Raw genomic sequence first — 23,296 nt, forward strand, 5'->3', positions numbered from 1 at the left:
TTTGCTGCAGTGTTTGGTCTTTTGTTATTGTAACTGTACACCTTCAGTGAGCTGTGTAAACGGCCAGTAAAAGGTGTTAATTCTACTCTTGGCCACAAGAGGGGGTGTCTGCTTCAAACACGTTGAAAACAAAATCGTAATAAAGTTCAGCACAACACAAAAACACAATGATGACTAATTAAAGTTAAAACATGCTGGAATGCAGAATTCACCCAGTCCATGAACTACTAATTACAATTTGGAGGTAATTGTACTTGTTGAGCAATTTCCATTTAATGCTACTTGATACTCCATCTAAATTGTTTTTAAAAGCAGTTCATATATTTTTTTACTTTATGCAATTGGCCCCCCTCCGGCTCGAATGATTGTTGTGGTTTTAATGTTCGACTGGAGCCAAGAACTTTTATTGATGGAAAATAATAAATTGCCTGAAACAGACACGGTGTCTGTAATAGTGTGTTTGTGTATGTGAGAGCACCTTCCTGAATGTCTTTATGTCAAAGGTGATCAGGATTAGCTTCCTTCACAGATCATCCGCTACAGCTTTACCTTCGCTTTCTCTTTTGTCTCTTCTCTGCGTTACGTCCCTGATGGCAATTCTCTCCTTACATTGCAGTTTGTTGTTAGTTTTAATCAGTTGTACAGTAAATTAAACATCAACATATATAGACGAAAAATGAATAGTGCAAATTAAATTGGTTTGCTGAAAGGGTTCCCCATAATTAGAAATCGTTTGCACACATTTAGCTTCACTGTGTCCATTTCCCTGACTGTGTCCCAACTGCCCCGGTCTCCTGTCTCATCCAGATGCTCAATTAGGATTGAGGCCACATTGGTGGCGCCCATAGGTGCTGCCATATTCCAGCCGTGGGTCTGTGTGATCGACCTGCTCTCCCGGCTTAACCCCTGCTGAGCTGATAATGGGATCTGCCCGCTGCATCATCAGCACCATGAATTGTGGTGACCATGAAGGTTCTTTTCTCAAACCCCGGGCCGCAGAGGAGACGAGATGAGATCCGTCCGCCTGTCAAACAGGGTTTCTTTATACCTGTCTGTGGCTTTTTGTTTACCCGTCAAACATATGTCACGTGTATACTTTAGCTTGACTGATGCTTGCACAAGTTGCCTGTTTGGAACGGCACTAACTTTTCCATCACGGCAGCTATTCTTTCACGGTAATGCCTTTGACGTCAAATGTGCCACGTCCTCGTTACCAGACCGTCGGTTAATGAGCAATGACAGGCGTGGATCCTTGTTAATCACCATTAAGTATCATGCAATTTGTCCCCATCCTCTTCCCTCTTTATCTTGATTTGTACTCCTCATTGTGTCACCTTGCGACCTGCATTAAAATTCTTATTTCAATAAAAATAACAAAAAAGTTCAGTTTTTAAAAGTCTTCGAAGGGTAAGGTAGCAGAGTTAATGGTTAATGCCTTTTGACCTGCTGTTAAATGTCTAAAAGCCACATGGGAGATGTGGTTGGCTTCATTTTCAAAAATAGAAGAAAAGCTTTGCTTAGCCTTCAGTCTTCATGGGGCAGACATGCGAGGAAGTCTCTCATCAGGCCCCCGGTCAGACCCTGAGCCTTCCTAATAAGCTTTACCTTCCTTTGAACGACTCCACACCGATACTGAGTGAAAAGGTTTCTAAAGCTTATTGCTGGTCAGTCGGCAAGTGGCCTTGCGTCAGTCGCTCGGGGATAAAACTGTAATCAGGATGCGGTGGGAGATGATAGGGTGCGGAGGTCACCGGGTGGGGGAGGGTGGAGGGGACGCACTGTGCACGCAGTAAAACCAGTGACCTCCCTTTATAAACAGTACGCATCCCAAAAAGTTCCCATCTTTGGTAAAAAAAGGCAACGTGTTGATTACAAATGACAAATCAGGGCCCAGGTTACACGTTGTTGTCTGTGCTCTGTGCTCATAGTCAGCACTTGTTGGTTGGTGGATGTCAGGATGGGGTCAGGGGAGGGTAACGTTTTTATAGGTTAAATGAAAGATGTCCTGGCGATACGTTTCGCTGCCGTTAATCTGCGATGGCTCAGAGTCCAGGATTGTGCCTTGACCTTCAGGCTGTACAGTAATCCCGTTAGCCGCGGGCGGCCGGTGTGGAGATCTCAGCAGACCTGTGCCGGCTGCGCCGCACTCTGGACCTCTACGCCGGCGGCATGCAGAACCCCCTGTAGACACGCAGGTAAGCAAAAACAAAGTCTTTGTTAACCCCGTACAGAGGACGGATGTAAATAAACACAGCGGATTGGAGTTGCTTGTGATGACCCGCGTCTAGGGAAAGAGACGGTGGAGGAAGTTGCTTTAGTGGGTAAATGGCCGTAAATGTTGATGTGATTAGATGTTGTCTTCCAGCTTTGCTTTGCATTGGCGAGAGGCTGACATGCACTCATCACTCAAGTCATTGCTGAACTAAAAACACATAATATCCTAAGGGAGTTGGGGGGGGTCTTCCTCTGATTTATGCTCTGTAGATCACTGAAAATGATCTAGTGAGATGAAGACGTCAGTAGTTGATCCAGCCCTTAAGCAGAGAAGAAAGCTGTAGATTAGTTGGGGGACAGAGCTGCAGTATTTAATCCGATGGGACGGTGAAGAGGCCCCGCTGATCTCTGCTGATTGGGACAGTTTGTCACACACTTTGATCACCACAACAGCTCAAACCGCCTTGTAAGCCGCTGCCTGTATATTTTCTGGTAAAATATTCCAAAACCAGTCGCACGGCTGAAACATGGGATCACTCCTGAGACCCTTGAGATCCTCATTTTCTACCCTCCAAGCTGTAGCTTCACTTTGTCTAGACGGCAACAGATATGTTCAAATCCATGAGCTAAGCTGTGGATTATTGGACAGAATTCACTATGATGTTTTGGGTTCTTTTTTTAAATGAATTTAATATAAAATAAGTTGTATAGTGGACATAGATTATTGTTTAGGCAAACAAACAACAAATGTCTTGGATTGGATTGACGTAGACCTCACTTGTTGCCCTGGGGAAGTAGCTTGTGATGTGAAACGTTACCGGTTCAGCGGCTCATTTGCTGAAGTTGATCATCTCAACAGTTCAATAAACTGCTTTGTAAATCATCTTTGTAATTCAACCCTTATCTTGAATCTGTTTACTGCACCAGTTAGCCCTTTTTCCCCTGAACATTTGTTGACCGTCTGTCACATGTGGACGCTGTTGGTAAAGTATAGTTTGTGCCCCCCCCACTGTCCCTCTGCCTCCTGGTCTCCTTCGACTTGATCTCTGTCTCTTCCCTGATAATTCTCTGACTTTGAAAAAGTCTACATAACAAATTGCAAACTAATTTATTATTCAGTCATATAAAAACCCAGCTTTCCGTGACCGTGGAGAGACACTTCCAGTTGGAAACTATGTTACGTGGGATGAAAGCTTAGGTGATGCCGACAAACGTCCTTCAGCTCTGCTCACTGGGCCTGGTTAAGACATGAGGAAAGAGTTATTATGAATTCATCATCACTACAATCACCATTGACCATGTTTGCTTTGTGAAAGCTGACTGTTTGTGTTTTGTGTGTGTGTGTGTGTGTATTCAACAGGATGTTTAACTGGGTGGTGAAAGTGGTCCCACAACCCCCTGAAGCTCCTGGAACAGACGACGCCGCCAAGACCCCCGCCGGTGGTTCAACAGGGAAGCAACCTCCACAGAAAAACTCGGATGAGAATTCAGAGGACAGGTAAACGCGTCTCTCCGCTGGCTTCTCCGAATGCCTCGATGAGTGTGTGTGTGTAAACATACTGACTTTTCGCTACCTGCTCTGCAGCCAGGCCCAGGCGGGAGTTTTAGGCTGGCTGTCCAATGGGTTCGTCAGCGCCTTGCCTCAACCTTCGGGTTCCCCTCGACTCAGCAGGTCCACCTCTGATGCCAAGGTGAGTGTAAAGGTGTTTGAGTATCCAGTAACACGTATGTTTACTCGTCAAGGCCTACACTGGTAAGCTGATGGGGCCAAAATGGCCGATGTTTAGCTTTTATGATGTATGATGTGTCAGAAAGTCAGGCTCTCCCTAAACATACCTACCTAAAAGGGAAATTTAGACAAAAAAAATGGAGAAAAACACACACAATTGACTTTAAAACATTCAAAATACAACCATGCCTGTTTCATTGGTCATAAAGCCATGTGAATTTCTTTGGAAAAGCCATTTTATTTGCAGTAAATTCAACATTTTTGTCATTCTCTTTCTTTGGATCACAATGGCAGCCAGGAGAGGATGGAGAGAGGTACGGAGGGCGCAGATTACCGTACATATTACCAAATACATTCTGCAAAGGTAAACTACGTTCGTTTATTCTTCCAGGTCTGGAGTGATAGGTTGGGTGACTCAGGGTCTGACCAAGGTGTTGCCTCAGCCTGAGGAAAAGTACAAGGAGGCGGAAAACAATGACGAACCCACCGAGGTGAGACAGAGTTAAATTTCCACCAAATCAATATCTTAACAACATTTGTAATATAAATAGTGCTGTAACATCCAAACATCTACTAATAATCTACATGTAGTACACCAGGACAGAAACCAAGAAATAGAAATATTTATATTAAGGATGGATCGTGGAGACGATCCCGTCAAGGGCCCGTCTGTTTGGCCCTACTTCCCCTCCACATGCTAAAACGAGGTATGCTCATAAAAGGGTGTGTGAGGCTCACAAGCACCACATGTAGTCCACTCTAAAGGCAGTGAGGGAGCACAGCAGACAACCGCCTCACATTCACAATGGATTTAGAGTACAACAGCATTCATCTTCATTATTTATGAATGAAATATATATACGAATTCTGCCACGTACCTCAAGGATAATATAAGAAAGTAAAGAAAACATAACCAGTCTCATTCGGATTGATTTTAACAGAATTTTGTACCTCTTCTGTCCCAGATCTATGAAGTCGAAACGATGCCAGGTAGGTTTCTTGATCATTTATCAAAACATTTTTTCACATTGAACAAAAGCGATGTTTGAAAGTTAAAATAATTATTAGTTAAAAGAAATAATAAAATAATAGAACAAAAGAATAATAGAAAGTTTAAATGATTTTTTAATCCTTTAAAAAAAAATGGAATATTCATAATATTCAATCCCGATTACTGAGTTCTGCTCTCTGATCGGTCTGTCTGCCTTTAAGATTTTGATCCCCTCCCCCACATCCCAGTGGTGGAGATTTTGTCGGAGGACGAGTCGGAGGTGGAGACGCCTCAGTTCCCTCCAAAGTGAGTACAAAACGCCTTTCGCTCCACATGGACCCTCACACACCAACACATATCAAACAGCGCCTGATGTTTGATGGGTTCCTTTGTCCACTGGAGTCCAAAGTACCTCGGCTGGATTTTAATGGACAATCTGAATCAAACACACGAACACACATAAATACAGGTAGTTAAAAAAACGATAAGCATAATAGGCTGACTTTTTTTTTTTTTCTGCGACAGCGTGGTGACGTGGATAAAGCGGATGGTCCCTCAACCAATTTTACTGCCCCCTGGTGCCGTACCCATTGAGCCATCAAGCAGGGCATCCCATTCCTCACTGGACAAAAGTACATACACTCTGTGGCGTTGTGGGTCATACAACACATTACTTAAACACACCGTGATGCACTTCACTGTTTTATTCTAACTTAACTGGAAGGATTATTGCTTTGTGCACTGAAATGTTTGTCCTTCCCCTCTTTCCAGTTTTGTCTCCACCACCCGAGTCCCTCAGTGGAATCTCACTGGATACTGACAGCAAGGCCTCAGCGTAGGTTTCATCCATCACTGTCTTATTTTATCAGACTTCACCCAAGACAACATGCAAGATAAAATAACGCTCGCATGGAGAAAAGAAAATGGTTAATTAGCTTGCAGAGCTCGGCCAGCTGGAGCAAAGGAAGCTTTAGACGCTGAAGGCTTTAATTGGATTAACACGTCATCCATCCATCCATCTTACAACGACGGCACATGGACGGCTGAGATGTCGACTGGCTCTACTGGTCTTTTTCTGGAAAAATATATTGAGATTAAACACTGTGATGTTGGAAAATCCTAAAAGTAACAGTTTGTGTGTAAGTGTGTAAAAGTACATGCCGTAAAGTCGTTGGTCTCTTGACAGTGTGGTTGGCTGGTTTGTGTCAGGACTCGGCCTGAAGATGCCTCAGCCTGCACTTCCATCCAGAGATAATGCTGAGGTAACTTTTGGGGAATAAATAACTTCTTCTATTTTCCTTCTCCTCTTCTTGTCTTTCAAACCCTTCAACCTTTCACCGATCTTTTGTGAGTTGTGCTGCCACTACATTGAAAACAAATCCACTTATACATTATATTTCTTTTACTTTTTTACCCCTAGAGTGCGACTGAAGTTCTACAGAAAGGTACGTCTATTCACTCAATAATACTTTCCCAAAGTCTGCAAAATAAAACGATGATTGCAATTTTATTGTCAGTATCACTGCTCCCAAATGCCACAATTCACAGTTCAATCAGGTAGATCTCACATACTGTTGTCAGGACGATGTGTTTAAGTCTCTGCAGAGCAGCGCTGCAATTAAAAAAAAACATCTCCTCAATAACATGGAGTGGGTTTTTTTTGTCTCCTGTGGATCTGTGTAATATTTGGGACCTTTTGCCGCACCCTGCGGCTTTCCCCCCCATAGCTTTTGAAATAAAGAATAGTAAACAAAGACGGTCGGAGCCTAACTCAGTCCCTCTTCTCCTTCTGTTTCAGGGGGGAAGGCGCTGCGAGCCCCTTAAACAGCAGGAGGAGACGTCTGGGGGACGCTCTGATTCCCACACAGATATATGTTAATATAGATATTGCACTGCTGGGAGAGGTGCAGGTGCTGTGACGCCTGCAGCTCTGCACAGATAGGCAGCTGTAAAATAACACAAGAATATTGAGATATATTCAACTCACCTTACTGTACTTTGTACAGTTTCAAATGAATGTATGATAACTGAAATGCGTGCATTAATGTAAAAAGTATACTTTTATGTAGAAAAATTAGATGAGGTTTTGTCTTTGTGATTGGGATTTTGCACATTTGCCATTTAATTGAAACTACCGCAGGTTTCATTCGCAAAAAATTGCAGAAAGAACATTTTATGTGACTTTATTGTGCTTTAAGCTGTGGCAATGTACACTTTAAATTCATGTTGCCATTTTCATATGTCTCTCTGTCTCTTTACATGATACAGCAACAGGAGATAAAAAAATATAATTTACTGGTTATTGATTTAGATACAAGAATAATTATGAGACGTCCAATCTTCCACATTCCATTAACAGAAATCTGGATTTACTAATAAAATGGCAGCTATGTTCATTTATCATTGTGTTATTTTTTGACAAAGTACAAAATTAATTAATTAAAATTTATATTTGACAATTACTTGAAATTATATTCCTGCTCATTAACAGTCTGCTAATCATTGTGCTCCAGTTTGGTTCTTAATCATGTAGGAGTTTGACTTAGCTTTGTAACAGCTTTGATTGAACAACCAGACACAGACATACAAATAAGCCTATTTGATTGGTTTTCATGTTGAACTTTTTGAACTGTGAAATGTGGCCTGGGGACTTGTTGAGTTGTTGTTTCAAAAGGTTTGACTTCATTTAAATGAACCACATTTGCACACATTGAAATTTGTTGACCGTCTTCAAGACAAGACAGTCAACAAATTTGTGTAATTAGACACTGTAATGTTAGGATACTACAGGACTAATAAAGATGCAATGTTCAATCATATCATGTGGTTGCCTTATCAATAACACCTTTCATTGCCTCATGAATATTCTACATATCAAGTTGAATTCAATAAGAAAATATCTATATAGTTTCTGCCTTTCAAAAAAACCCCAGCATGAACTAAACTCCTTCACAAGTGAGCATTTTGAAATGTGAATGCAGCTTAATGCACCTGTGTTATAAACAGTCCTGCTTGCAATCCGTTTTAGTATATTCAGCAGATGTATAAATCTAAATCTCAAATCCAGCATTGTACTGTGCGCCCATTTCTTTCCACAAGTCCAAACAAAAACCGAATCCATCTATGACATCTACAATGTCACCGGCACGTCCCCTCTTCCTCACACGCCGGTGCTCGTCACCCTCTTGCAGCTTCATCCAAACTCAAACCTGACCTGGTCCTCGAAGACGTGGACTCGGACAACGAGGACCAGCATAAACTCCAAGATCAGTCCAGAGCTGCGGCGCTGACTCGGGAAGCGACACAGCCGGCACAGGCCGACCCGCAGCCAGAATCCCCAGACAGTGCGGGAAGGTCTCAAGAAGACGCCGAGACCCAGACGGGCCGCTGGACGCCCTTCATCGAAAACATCAAGAAGGAGGCCGAAGGTGCTGCTTTTGCTAACATGGAGGAACGGTAAGACGGGTGGAGGTGATCAGACAATTTTCATGTCACTTCCACCGAATGTAAATCCCCTCTTTCTTGCAAATGAAAAAATGAAAATAATAATAAAAGGTAAGTGAGAAGTATTAATCTCTTACCGGGTGGTCACAGTGCTGCACACCCTGTCAAGTCAATAATACCAGTATTTCCAGTTTAGCCGAAATGCAGCCTTTCTGCAAAACATCTTGCAAACCTTCAAAAATGTCAATATCCAACAACCATCGTTTAGGAGCTCATAGCGTGCGTTATTAATGATGTTCACCCTGGTGAGCTCAGAGGAATGAGGAGACCACTGCTCAAGTCTTCTGCAAAACAGAAACAATTAACAACCCAGTCTCACAGCAAAATGTGTAATAGCTATACGTTGTGGAACGTGGTATTCTCATATAGAGAATACCATGTAGAGAATACCACGTTTTATTTGCAACTAGGTCACATGACTATCAACTTCCCCTCAGCTAAAAAAAGAAAATGGCGGACTGTCGGTCTATTATCTGTGAAAAACACAATATTTTAAGAAAGCATCAGCATTTGTATGCATTTCGATGGCTATTCTAGCGTTATATTTTTATAATCTTCTATCAGAGAATGTAGAAGACCTTCCGTTTATTAGTTTCTAGTGACATAGTTACAAGGCAATGTAAATGAATAGGCCAAAATAAAATGTAGTATTGACACGATTTTGGGGAGAAAGCGTGAGAATACCACGTTCCAAAGTGTAGCTATTACACATTTTGCTGTGAGACTGGGTTGCAATAAAACAAGCCGCTACTTTTTAGTGGATTCCTTTGCTTTATGGTCTTATAGTCTTCCTGCCCATATATCTCTTAACCATAAACTAACCTAACCTAAACATAAAATAAATATACACATGGCGATGAACCTCTGTGATTTTTGACTGACTGAGTTTTTGCTGTGTGACCGGAAGTCACTGCAATATGAGAGAAGACAATTTTCCCATTCCCTTTTTTCATTTACCATTTTACATTTATAACACAGTCTGCTGCAGGAGCGCGTGGACGTGGCACGGATTGCTGAGGAGGTGGCCAGAGAGACGGCTGAGACGGCCATCAGACAGATGACCAGTGAGGGGCACTCCATTAATTTATCACTGGGGAGTAAAGAGCTGCTGCAAGAGGAGCCTGAAGTCGAGTGAGAACTTGTGTTCAAATTAGACAGAGAGAAAGAGAAAGTTTGTTTCAGCATTTCTGTATTTTGCCGAGTCGCCCCGTGTAGTGACGTGGCGCTGCGTGTTCACTGTGACCAGGCTGCCAGTGGAACAAGAAGAGGAGAGCGAAGTGGACAAAGTCACAGAGTAAGAATACTTATATGCAGCCTTAAAATCCTTTGTAGGACCCTTGACTTACTTTGTCTTTCCCTTGTAATAGTGCTTTTGTGCCTTGAAATAGTTTTTATATCATTGTAATTATGTATTAACAAAGTTCTAAACTTAAAAACTATCCTGATGACTTTATTGGAAGAGGAAACATCACTGTCTCGAGTAACTTGTTGAGCAGATGATGAAACTTTAGCAAGTGACTCAGTGTTGGATGAAGTATTCAGATCCTATATTTAGGTAAAAGAATCAACTCCCTTGTTGTTTGATGGACAACTGCCGGTAGAGCTGATTTAAATGACTTTGTATACTGTCGGGTAGTTCAAACAATAACAATGCATCTTTTGTTTAAATGTGCATAGCTCAGACTATCAGATGAATTAAGATGAGTGAAGTTGGTGCAAGCATGAGTGCAAGCAGCTGCATGACATGATCCTGAATCGTAAATGGTAATGGTAAATGGACTGTACTTGTATAGCGCTTTTCTAGTCTTCCAACCACTCAAAGCGCTTTAACACTACATGACATCATTCACCCATTCACACCCATTCATACACTGATGACAGGAGAACCATACACAGTGACACCTGCCATCAGTAACTACCATTCATACACTGTAGTCGCAGCTACAGGAGCAATGTTGGGTTAAGTGTCTTGCCCAAGGACACAACGACATGCAGGTTAGCCGGGCCTGGGATTGAACCCACAACCCTCTGATTGGAGGACGACCATGCTCCCCACTCACCCACAGCCGCCCCTAAGGCGTGCAGGTAGACCTGCTGTCTCCGGCTGCCGCATGGATCCTGGTCCCAGTCCGATCCAGCAGTCATTTGCCTGTCAGCGCCCAAATCCCGTGGGTTCTCGTTATGTGATCTTTGCCGCGCTCTGCCTCGGCATCGCACTGCCGTGTCATAGCAACCGCAGCTTCCCTTGGAAACGAAACGGTTACCCCGGTAACAGCGCGCACCTGCTGCTGCTGTTTCACTTCTGGAGACGCACGCAGACAAAACGATGGTCGGAAATGTATTGGGACATTTGTCTACGATGTTGTTTTTCTAAAATGTTCCGAAATCTCCCGGTGAGGTTTTAACGACCTCACAGCCGAGTTTGTGCCGCTTATTGCGTCTCGACGCTCGTGGACATTTTGTGTCTCGGCTGCTAACGATAAACGCGCGTGAATACTGACAGAGAAAGTGAGTATACCTCGCGATGACGTCGTGTTTATGTTTTAGGCTAACATGGGTAATTAAATAAACAACGTTGTTGTTTTACACTAGCTTTGTGATGCAATAAGCGTCACGGGGCCATTTGTAAGTCAGGCCGCGTTGTAGTAACACACACGGTTGGCTAACATTTACTGAACTGAATGCACATTTTGCATGAAATATGAGTCAGGATGTAAGCTGTGCTTTGGGGTATTGGTCTCTTCTACTTTTCACTGCTATTCAGTTAAGAATAAGTGATAAAAAAAAAAATATATATATATATATTGACATTCTGCCTTTTAAAACCATCGTAAGCAGCCATTTGTGTGTCTATAGTTGGACTTATAGACACAGATTCAACATATCACATGGTATTTCAATGTGTGCTAGTGCTGCAGATATGGAAAAAAGAAAGAAAGTCTATCCTAAAGGGAATATAAATAAAGAATAGTAAACAAATACAACAAATTAACAGTAATAATAATAATATAGTATGTTATTTCTGTATTGTGCCTCCACGCAGGTCTAGAACGCCGATTGTATAGTATTGCATTGCTCATGGTTTTAAAAGGAAAGGTCATGTTCCATTTTGATGTTTCCATCTGCAAAACCACAATATTTAACCTCTCAGAATACAGCCAAACATTTTAGCTGCAGACATCAGACTTTATGTTTCATGTTTGCAAAATAGCTAAAAGTGCAACATGTACATTTAGGTTTCATCTTTTTTTAATCTTTTAACACAACCGTCATTTGGACCAAATGACTAAACAGCACTCAATGTGGAAACCTCACTACCAGACACACTGTAACATGATTTGTTTAACTTTGTACTGCAGAACAGAGCAAAGCCCGGCTGTGGAGACGGAGGAACCAGGTAGAGAATCCAAACACGTCTACCTGTACAGTTTTTATTTTATTTTTGTTTGTATTTTTGTTAACAATACCGCCAATAATTGTAGAAAAGAGCAAAGTCAAGTAGCGTGCCACATACATCCAAGTACCGGCTTTCTTATTTAGTAATATTTTAGTAATATCTCTGATTTCTTTAAAAGCAGCTACATCTTATATGTATGTTTCTGTAGTGTTTACATCAGCCAGATGTACTACTGTGACTGCTGTGTATTCCAATGATAGAATATCATGTAATCTATAATTAAAACCAAAATCTAGAGCCAAAAGAGGAAGAAAAGTCGCAGCAGACCACCGCCTCTCCACCTCCAAGTCCTGAACCAGTTCAGATTGCTGCGCCGGAACCAGAACCAGAACCAGAACCAGAGCCAGAGGTCGAGCCCCAGGAAGCGCACTCAGAAGCCGAGCCTGTGACCCAGCAGCCACAGAGAGCAGAGGAAGGCGGTCAAAGCACTGAGGCGGACAAAGCTGGTGAAAAAGTAATGTCCACAGGTTTAACATGCAGGAAGATGATTGTTTCTCCTCTGACTGAAATACACATGTCACATTTCACTCGACCTCCTGCACTGCCTGACCTTATTGAGGAATTTCATTTTCTTTGTAGTGTTTTTGTCCCTCCTGACCTTTTTCTGTTTACTTTCCTTCCCTGTCGATCCTTTCCAGTTTTACTTTACCCTACATCCTTGACCAGCATCAACATGGCAGATAACATCTTCTGCCGTACAACCCTTTCCACCAGTTATACCTATAATCATTATCTTATCTTATCAAATGATCTAGCCATGGGACTCTGACATGTTTAGCCCATGCAGGACCGAAGGGAGAAACCAATTCATGTAATTGAATAGCTTCAGGCTCATTCAAATTCATACGTACGAGTCATTCTTTCAGAGGATATTCACATATCTCACATCCGATCCCAGCTAATCCTCACCCTTCCACTGACATTCATTTCAATGCTTTGTGTTCATTGTAGGAGGAGGAAGCTCCTGGAGACGACTGTGGTGGTGTGTACCTTTCTAATTTGTTGTATTTTTTGTTGATATTCTGTATCTGACTGTAATTAGAGCTGCCATATTCCTGCTCTAATTACCAGCCTCATCCCTGTATTTCATACTGTTGCGTTTAACTCACAAGCTGCTTGACTGACTGCTTTTACACACGCATGTCTGCATGCAGACCACTTGATTTTACTACTGTTGGCCACGGTCATTAATATCTTCTTGTCTAAAAGAAGTCGGACTGCCTTTGCTGCTGAAGACATCTCCTGCCTGCATCCTGCCTGACTGCACATCTGCCTGTCTGCCTGTCTCCTCTGTAGCTCCCATCAGCTGCGATGCATTTAAGAACTGCCTGATGCGCATTCCTCACACCTCTGAGTGCCTCGGCAACATCAACGCGTTCTTCAAAGAGAACGGCATCTCCGCTCCCAAAATACCCTCCATGCCTACGCTTCCCACCCAGCTCTCCGATGTTACCAAGCTCTTGCCCACCCTCCCTCCCGAATTGCGCCAAGAGTTCTCCCAGATCCGACTCACACAGATCCCCCGAAGTATCGTTCAGACTGTGACGGAGCTTTTGCCCAAAACCTCAGACGGTTCAGTAGGCCTCGGTCTTCCCGAGAGCCTTTCAAACATCCCACAGAAACTCTCCCAGTTTCCCAGCCGAACGCAGCAGTACTTCCTCAACGTCCAGAACCGCCTCAACAGCCTTATGCCTCAAGATGCCTAAGAAACAACAACAACAACAACAACAACAGCAAAAACAGAAGCAAGACAAGGACCGGCAACACGTTGAGCTGAACCAGCTCGCCCGACACTCCCCCCTGCCTCACCCTCACCATCCGCAGCTCCGGTCCCGCTCCCCGTCTCCGTCTTCCCAGAATGGTAGCGCCCTCGAACTGCCCAATGTCCCGTCCTACCCACGCCTGCCGCCCATTGTCAGCCCCCCGTCAAAGCAGCTCCTCTCGCCGCCTCACCAGCTGGCGGGTCTCTCAAACCCGGCGTTCTTCATTGAAGACGACTCAGACGTTTCAGCGATAGGAGCCACAGGTGACTCCGCAGGAGTGTGAAGCTCAATGTGTTCATTTGTGGTATTCTTTGCGGATACCTGAACTCAGCCATAACCAGTGATATATGTGGCATCCGGGTAAAATAGCTCTAAAATGAAAAGTACAGCTGATTGCCCTCAAACCCTAACAAAGGAAAGGATCAACTGAGTTTAGATGTCATTGCAAATTCACTGTGAGAGTGTTTCTGATCATGAGCACACTCTAGCTGTTTAGTGTTGTGGTGGAGTTGTTTATGTGTTGCTTATTTGAGGGTTCAGTCAGCCCTCAAATAAGCTGAGGCAGGGTGGGAAACACGCAACGTCCCTAAAACTCTTCCATTGTTTTGTTAAAGTCTGTGACAAAGGGTAAAAAACGGACGAGGCAGCTTACTGGCTGTTGGCGGTGTTGCCACACGAAGACGACAGAACTGTGCCAGTGCACCATGAGCCTGATTAGCTGGACTCACTTCCTCGCCGGAAGAGTAAGCTCGTCCTCTCGGCGCTGAGGAGACTTTTATACGTGGCCTAGTTCACAGGTGGATCCTCTGGCATTAGCCCGATGTAGGCCCTCTCACACTCTCCTGCCCCCCTCTGCTTGTTGTCTGTGACGTGCTTTGCTGCTGGCAGTGCTAACGGTCCTGTTTGTTCTAAATGCAACACACGCTTACTTTGCAACAGTATAGTATAGTATATGATATATCCATCTACAAAATGTGTTTCCTCGCCAGAGAGCTCTAGCCTCAGCCTTCGTCCAGCTGTCAACGTAGAGGATGTTGACTCGGAACATGAGAAAGGAGGAGAAGGAGGGGCAGCGGGGGAGGAACAGAGCAATCTCCCCAAAATCCTCCCCCCTCAGGACCCCAAACTTACAACCCTCACCGTCCCTGTGACCCCGTCCGGAGGTCGTCAAAGGTATGAAATACTTCTTCTGTTTTACCGAGAGGTTTACGTTGTTTATTTAGTGAACACTAGCCGGGGATCATGCTGTAAATACATTCAGGGGCTGAGTTTAAGCATCGACAGTTCATTTAGGCTGTACATTACACCACTTTCAATCTTTTCCTCTCCCCTCATGCGTTCATCTACAGTAAAGGAGATAAAGAGTAAGAAAACTGCATGGATCGGTTGAGTTGTAGTGCGTGTAATCTTCTTTCAACAGTCATTATTGTTTTGCTCCAGTAAAACCACACATAAGCATGTTATTTGAAGTATGTCAAGGTGCAATCTTCTCTGTGGGCAAAGGGGAGAGTTTTCAACCAAAATGAGATTTTATAGAATATTGGTATCTGTGGCATAACGCAAGAATGTCATCGAAATCAACATTCCTTTTGAAATGTAAATGATTCTAGTGACAGAGAATTGTGTCTATCGTTTATGGTATTGAGGAATCATTAAAGGTATCATTTTGGGTTGAGATTCTTCATGTTTTGCCTCTGCTTAGTGCTGTTTATAAAGGATCTACTGCCCTCTGCTGTACAGTCTGGATTTCAGTGTCCTGCAGAAACCTGGTGTGTTCTTTAGGATTATCGGAAAGGTCTTTCTAAGGTTGGGAAATCTGTTTGGACGTAAAAGAAAAACAGTGTGAACTGTCGGATTCACACAAATAAAGCAAACCAGCACACACTGTTGTGTTTATGCAGAACACACTCAGTCATCAGTATCGTTGTGGAGCGTCATTGTTTGTGTTGTATTGTGTTGTGATGTTCTGTTCTGTTCATGTTTGTGTGATTTTAACCGTTTTTTGGTCATTTGATTGGTGTAAGCATGTTGTCAGAAGAAAGTCAATAAATGGATGCATCATAATCTTCCACTTGTATCAACCACTCTGTCACCTGCCTGTCACATGGATGGATTACTGAAAGGGTTTACCAAGTAGGGACCCGAAGGGAGGGGCCCTAACAGAAAAAAAGAGTGTAAAACACCCCAAAAACATGCAAAACAATCAGAGAGATGCAAATCAATCACAGATATGCAGAATTACTCAAATGAAGTGTGGAGTGAAAAGAGTGAAAGTCGACTCTCAGTAGTAGATTGTATGTGTTGTTTCTATGCAGAGAGGGCAGGCGGCCTCTTATATGCTGGTGCCCCCCCTACTCATAATCCATCCATGCCTGTGGAATATTGTAATGTATTATCTTCACTTGTCATCTGTTTCTTGGACTAATATCATGCCTTCCGTTGGCACACACTCGGCACACAATCCCTCTCTCTCTCTCTCTCTCTCTCTCTCTCTCTCTCTCTCTCTCTCTCTTCTGATCCCCTTTTCTTGAACACTTGATGACTTTAATCCCCGCTCCGACCATCCCCGACAGTAGTGGAAGGAATCGTAGGACTATCTGGACAAAGATGTAAGATATCCCACTTGTACTGTACTGTGTTGACCGCTGTAGTTTCCATCCATCTCATGCTGCCCTGTCATAGATGTATAGTGGTATGAACTCCATAGTCTCTCATTAATCAAGTCTTTGCTCATTCACTCGTTTACTAATCCTTTTAAGTTCGCATTGTTCCGTTTACCTCACAATCATCAGTACAGAATATTTAGCTAATAATTAGATTCTGTGTGTTAAAATGCACGCGTGCGGCTTCAGAGAATGAGCAGTGAAGCCACATCGCAGTGGGTTTCACTTTGTCTCGTCCCAACGCTGTCTCCACTTGACTTAATCAGTAGGACCCTTCACTCTCAAAGTGAAGATGATGATGATGAAGGAAGAATGCCTGTCAGAGCCTGGCCCAGCCAGTCCAGCCTGCCCTATTCAGATGAAATGTGAGCGCTGTGCACACACACACACACACACACACACACACACACACACTAAATACTGCTGATGTGTGGCAATATGGACATTTCGTGATCTTGCAAATGATCATTTAACTTGATTTTTTTCCCAGACTGAGAGAGCGGCCAGCGTCTGCAGCCAGTCAGACCAGTACGGTGGTCAACGACCGCCTTCAGGAGCTGGTCCGCATGTTTAAGGAGAGAACAGAGAAGGCGAAGGAGAAACTCATTGACCCCGACAGCTCAGACGAAGACAGCATCATCCCCTGTGAGTTAGAATCTTTTTCCTTCTCTGTCTTTTCCATCTACAAACACATAAATAAACATAAATGATGCAGTTTGTCTCTTCAGATGTTTCTGCGGTGTAATTCATTTGTGGCATTGAAAAGCCCTTTAGAGGACCTACATCACATGATGCATTTTAGGCCCTTCAATGGATTTAAAGCACTGTGATCCGGTTTGAGATGGTAAACCTTCTTCTTTGGATCCTTTCAAAAAAAACGTTTTGCTCCTTCCCCTCCCGCCTGTCTCCCTCCAGCTCCTCCTCAGCCTCCTCAGCCACAGGCAGGTCCATCAGGAGGAGCAGGAGGTGGAGGAGGAGTGGAGAGCGGGGTGGTCGAGGAGCAGGCCGGCCGTTGCTGCAAGGTGAAAACTCCTCGGTGGATACGAGCTTGTATGCACTACCGCTTCCCTGCCAGCATCGACCCTTTCACCAGTGAGAACCCAGCCGAACGCCACGCGCTGCCCCTTTTCAGTAGCTTCTCCTTTACTCTTCACCTTCAGTTTGATCTGGCAAACCCTAATTCCTATGCCTCACAGATGATCAACACATTGATTGAAATGCACTGAGCTGCTTGATGCTCGTCCAAAATGCAACTGAGTTAAATGATTAAACATTATGGGTTTGGGGTAAAGGAGAATGAGCTGCACTCTCTTCTTGCTATGAGGGCACCTCACCATTTGTGAAAGTCAGTTTCATTTCACCACTCTGTCTCCTTTTGACAAAGACAACTTCCAAACTGTAACGTTTGGTTACAGATTAGCTCCTTTAGCTTATTTGTGCTTCTTTTTGTCTCGCTCTTATTGTAATTAACAGCAATTAAAGGTAATCGCTGCTTGCATAGCAAGAGTGTTTCCAGTCTTTCCTCACTCTCAATTCTCCTGCTGTCTGTTTTTCCTTCAACTTCTCCTTCACCATCTCATCTTTTGCCGCGTCCTCAGACCTAATGTACGTGCTGTGGATGCTTTTGGTTTCTCTGGCGTGGAACTGGAACGCGTGGTTCATCCCGGTGCGCTGCTCTTTCCCCTACCAAACCCCAGACAACATTTACTACTGGCTGCTGACCGACTACCTGTGCGACCTCATTTACATCCTGGACATCACCGTCTTCCAGCCGCGCCTACAGTTTGTTCGCGGAGGTGACATAGTGGTCAGTGGGGACACACGCAGCCAGAATCACAGGAAACACTGTTTCACAGCAAAATAATCTCTGTTGTTATCGTCATATTTATTCACGAGTGTACATGATATTTATACATTATCAAGGTTAGTGAAAAATCTCAAGGTTATGTGTGTTTCGATAATTAAATAATGTAATTGTCTTCTTACAAGAATCATAATTAAATCTGCAGTTCTTATGTTTTTGTTACAGTGTGAGAAAAAAGACATGAGAAAGAATTACATGACAACCAGGCGATTCAAAGTAAGTTACCAGAGCTGAATTAACCGACTCTATTCGCCTTTGCTTCTCGTATTATGTGTTGACTCAATCATCAATGCGATTCAGTGAGCCAAGTGGTACCTTCTCTTTTTTTTTAGTTTGATGTTGCCAGTCTTGTTCCCCTGGAGCTCTTCTATTTTAAAACTGGCATCAACCCTCTCCTTCGCTTGCCCAGGCTGCTCAAGGTGAAATTTAACACGCTTTATTGTGTTTTCTAAACAAACCAGTGTGTTCCAGTTCCCACATTCTGGCAAACTCTGAGAATCTTTCCACATAAATCCAAAATGCTGCTGCACACAGAAACTTTACACAGATTCCCCCTCTTACAAAGGAAAGGGTTATTTCACCATATATATCCGTTTTGAGAATTGTAATTAGTCACATTTGACTGTTTAAAATGTTTGATTGCCATTTTTTAAGCCAAACTCCTTAAATGTTTTTTTTCTTCTCAATCAATGCCTCCTTAGATCAACTCCTTCTTTGAGTTCAATGAGCGTTTAGAGGCCATCTTGACCAAAGCCTACATCTACAGGTCAGCTGCCGCCCGATGGTATCTTATAATATCTCTGACTGCATTCACACCCAATCAGCCTTTGCGCTGATTATCACTGCGCCAAATAAATCAGCTTTTATCAACGACTTCATCATCAGGTAGACGAACGATTAGCTCACGTTCCCTCGGATGCAGCGACCCAAAATTGTCCTGATTAGGAGTGAATGCAGCCTTACCGTACTGGCGGTTCCATCTCTGCATCCCCACATTGTCGGCCTTCATTTAGAAGGACTCAGATGAACAGATTCCCTGGTTTCCGGTGTTCCGTTGCGTATGTGTTGGCTCTCTCGCTTTCTGTCTCTCAGAGTGATCCGCACCACCACCTATCTCCTTTACTGTCTCCACTGTAATGCCTGTCTCTACTACTGGAGCTCTGCCTTCACGGGAATAGGCTCCACCATATGGGTGTACAATGGCGAAGGCAACAGGTTGGCGGTATTATAATTTGACATCTCATTCATTTGAAAACCCGTCCTGTTCATTTTAAACATTTTCCTTCTCTGTCTCTTTCTAATATCTCTTTTTCTCTGCTCAGTTACATTCGCTGTTACTACTTTGCGGTGAAGACCCTGATCACCATCGGTGGTCTGCCGGACCCCACCACCCTGTTTGAGATCATCTTCCAACTCATCAACTACTTTGTTGGAGTCTTTGCCTTCTCTATCATGATTGGACAGGTAGGCATACGAGTGTAATTGAGATATTAGTGCCCTCCGCCTTCCACATATTTAACCTTAAACGCTCCAGTGTCTTTATTACACCCTTCAGGCAGCAAAGACTCATACTTCATAAATGTCTTTGTGGAAGGATGAAGTTAAATCGGCAAGCGTGTTTTTGTCTCTCAGATGCGTGACGTGGTGGGTGCAGCTACAGCAGGTCAGACCTACTACCGCACATGTATGGACAACACGATCAAATATATGTCCTCCTATCGCATACCCAAAGACGTGCAGAACCGCGTCAAAACCTGGTACAACTACACCTGGCAATCACAAGGCATGCTGGGTAAGGAAAACACTGTCATGCACAGTCATATGCATGTCATACGTCTGACCTTTAAGCCGTACAGTTCTTTCACTGTCCTCCTACCAGATGAGCAGGAACTGCTGACTCAGTTGCCAGATAAGATGCGCCTGGACATTGCTATAGACGTCAACTACTCCATTGTCAGCAAAGTCCCTCTTTTTCAGGTAGAAATTCCTAAAAGACACCCGAACAAATTGCACAGTGTAAGAGACAAAGCAGGACATCTGTTGCGTTGTCATAGAGATCAAATGAGATCACTGTTTGGTCTTCGGTTTTCTGTCCTTTCCCCTGAACAGGGTTGTGACCGTCAGATGATCTTTGACATGCTGAAAAGCCTCCGCTCCGTTGTCTACCTGCCCGGGGATTACGTCTGCAGAAAGGTAAAAAACCCGACTGGCTTTGGTTTTGTTTGTAGAAGACAACTGTATGTAGCAGTTTTTTTTGTATTGCTCTCTGCCTCCCTCTTTTCTTCTGCTCAGGGCGAAGTGGGTCGGGAGATGTACATCATAAAGGCTGGCGAGGTGCAGGTGGTCGGGGGACCGGACGGCAGGACAGTGTTTGTCACTCTCAGGGCGGGATCGGTCTTTGGAGAAATCAGGTGAAGACATTTTCAAAGATGCCGATCAATGAAAACTTTGTCTTTGAAGATGCTCACAAATGGCAAACAATGGAAAGGTTTATTATATACGTATCTAAGCTGCCGTTCTGACAAATACCTTAGAACAGGACGTGGGGTTTTCAGTCTTTTTGTGTGAAGTACCATAAACCTTGTATAGAAAAGTCTAGCAGACCAGAGCTTTTCTCATGCTAATAGGTCCAACGAGGTAGAACATAACCTTTCGCACCATAATGTGTGTGATTTGCAGTTTGCTTGCGGTAGGCGGCGGTAACAGGCGAACAGCAAATGTAATCGCCCACGGATTTGCCAACCTCTTCATCCTCGACAAGAAAGACCTGAACGAGATCCTGGTCCACTACCCCGAGTCCAAGAAACTGCTCCGCAAGAAGGCCAGGTCAAACATCAATGCATCCACAACAACAGTTACCTGTTACACTGTAACTCTCTGCTTTGTAGACGTCCTGTGCAGATGAAGTGGGGCCACCAGATCAAAAATCAGCTCTCGTGAATCTTGTGTAATTGTTCAGTTACAGTAACTACAGTTACTGTCTTACAGGAAGATGCTCAACAAGGGAAAGAAACCTGAACCCAAAGAAGAGGTGAACCCGGCTCACGTCCCGGCAGCCCCTCTCAGACCAGAAACTCCCAAACTGCTGAGAGCAGCCTTGGAGATGGCAGAGAAATCCTCTGGACTGAAAGGAGCTCTGTCTAAATTCAAAGAGAAGTACAGCAAGTCCAGCGTCTCCCTACAGGTACCGCAAATACAGTATGGACGCGTGACAGCGACAAGGAAGAGAATGTCCACTGTGTGGTGGATTAACGTCTTCCTTTCTCCTCCAGCCCTCCCTCTCCTCCTCCCTGCCTCCTCCGTCCCCCACCTTCAGTTCCGGATCCGACAGAGATGTCGACTCGCCATCGCCCGTCTCCACCTGCTCTGCAGCGCTCCGCTCCGCCTCCCATCGCCCCGACAACAGCGACTCCGCGGTGCCTCCCTCTGCATCCAGGGGCTGCGGTGACGCAGACCAGGAGCGTGACGTGGACCGAAGAGAGGCGGGCGTCGGCGAGGTCGAAGGGAGCGAGGGTGGAAAGAGGAAAGAAAAGAAGTTGTGATAGTTCATTAGAGGATAAGGACAAAAGATATTTAAGGAGAAGGGAAATAGGAGGGATCACTGGGGAATGAAGAAATGCTCTTTTTGAAAGGAATGTGGAGGAATAAACAACGGAAGAGAAGGCCGGCTGAATTTTGCAACGCAGAAGTGACGAGGTGTTGCTGATGAACACGTACAAAACTGCTATACCTGATCTGCAAGTGGGCGTTTTGTAGGACAGCATCATTGCAAAAATATAAAGGCAGTACTGTAATCCTCACTGACCGATGTCCACTAACCAAATATCACTACCATGACATTAGCTGTTGTAGGATGAGCTGAGTTAACCATTAGACTAAATATAGGTAAAAAGCAAGATAAAAGCAAGCCATTCAACTCTCCACTATTCAACCACATCATCATCTACACCGAGGTGACAATGTCAGGCCATAACTGTGAACTTGGACGAGTCCTTTCAACGGAACCGAACTTCTTATCTTTCCAAATCACACCAAAAGGTTTTTGCTGTTGTTGTCTGCTGACAGTAGGTTTCTTTTGTAACTTGAATTAACAATTTGCCTTACACGTTGTGTAATTTAGGGTGTGAGTAGTTTGCAGTGCTGATGTATTTAAAAGTGGTTCTGAAGAACAGCACCGACCTAGAAAACCTGTTTTTAATGTTAATGTTTAATGTAATAAAATGATCTTCTGTACCTCCATCATGAGAAATGTTACCAAAAATGTTGACATTGTCAGGTCATTGTAACGTCATCCCAGATTATTCTGCATGGATTTCCAGGCTCTCTTTGGCAATGATAGCTTTATGAATTGCGAGTTAAAACATCACCTTTTTAACTGATTTAACATGCTAATCTAAGCAGTATATATTATATACATATTAATAATCAATCATGTATATATATAGCCATCAACACATGTAATAGCATTGATTTACATATTTTATAACTATAGTCAACATTTTAATTGTCATGTTTTCTTATGTACAGTAATGTAAATACATTTATATTTTGAAAGTTAGATGAATTTCACTCTCCTGTTCATGTAAGATCACTTTCCTGCTTGTAGTGCTGTGACATGTACATACTGTACATTCTAATAGTGCTTAATATATAAAGTGTGCTGTAAAATGTTATAGTTATAGTTATATGTTATAATGTTACAGACACAGCATGATGTTTTTCTATAGATGGTTTTATCGATACAGCCTCTGAAAAAGGGCCGTAGACCAGCTAACCACACTGCCAGACCATCTATAGAGAAGATCTGCAATGTTTTTCTCCTTTATGGTTATATGTTTGTGTGTGTGTTTGTGTGTCTGTGTATATGTGTTAGTGTGTGGTGAGAGGGGAGGGATTTTCGCATAATGAACACAGTGAATGTGTATGTAATATAGTGCCCTTAAAACTTGTGAGTGAATAAATGATCTGTATCAGCATAAGCAGTCGTGAGTTGTTTATCTCCCAGGGGTCGTCGTGGAAGAAGGTGTGCTGGGAAAAATGTGAAAAAGCCATGGGTTTAAAGTGTAATGTAAGTCGCTTTGGATAAAAGCGTCTGCTAAATGACCTGTAAT

General features: G+C 43.5%; 1 protein-coding gene across 6 annotated transcripts; it reads left to right on the forward strand.

Annotated features, from left to right (window-relative positions):
* Nucleotides 1-1,756: 1,756 nt before the first annotated feature.
* LOC120809379 (cyclic nucleotide-gated channel beta-1) lies at nt 1,757-23,161 on the forward strand. Of its 6 annotated transcripts, none has more exons than XM_040163127.2 (36): nt 1,757-2,195; nt 3,575-3,712; nt 3,800-3,905; nt 4,238-4,257; nt 4,335-4,434; nt 4,909-4,933; nt 5,156-5,240; nt 5,460-5,566; nt 5,706-5,769; nt 6,121-6,196; nt 6,355-6,379; nt 8,126-8,390; nt 9,417-9,569; nt 9,685-9,732; nt 11,798-11,835; nt 12,132-12,349; nt 12,847-12,877; nt 14,648-14,831; nt 15,008-15,022; nt 16,232-16,267; nt 16,588-16,686; nt 16,812-16,966; nt 17,237-17,413; nt 17,920-18,128; nt 18,351-18,401; nt 18,518-18,604; nt 18,887-18,951; nt 19,278-19,400; nt 19,508-19,649; nt 19,818-19,977; nt 20,065-20,162; nt 20,295-20,378; nt 20,478-20,596; nt 20,865-21,011; nt 21,174-21,369; nt 21,458-23,161. In XM_040163127.2, the coding sequence occupies exons 2-36, from the start codon at nt 3,576-3,578 to the stop codon at nt 21,725-21,727; spliced, it is 3,915 nt and encodes a 1,304-aa protein (XP_040019061.2). In that variant the 5' UTR covers nt 1,757-2,195; nt 3,575; the 3' UTR covers nt 21,728-23,161. The 6 variants fall into 6 exon arrangements, with proteins under 6 accessions (XP_040019061.2, XP_077938252.1, XP_040019064.2 ...); XM_078082126.1 differs by having other exon boundaries at nt 5,183-5,240; XM_040163130.2 differs by lacking the exon at nt 19,278-19,400.
* The last annotated feature ends 135 nt before the right edge of the window (nt 23,162-23,296 follow it).

The sequence above is a fragment of the Gasterosteus aculeatus genome, chromosome X (assembly GCF_964276395.1).
Source record: "Gasterosteus aculeatus chromosome X, fGasAcu3.hap1.1, whole genome shotgun sequence".
Classification (NCBI taxonomy): Eukaryota; Metazoa; Chordata; class Actinopteri; order Perciformes; family Gasterosteidae; genus Gasterosteus; species Gasterosteus aculeatus.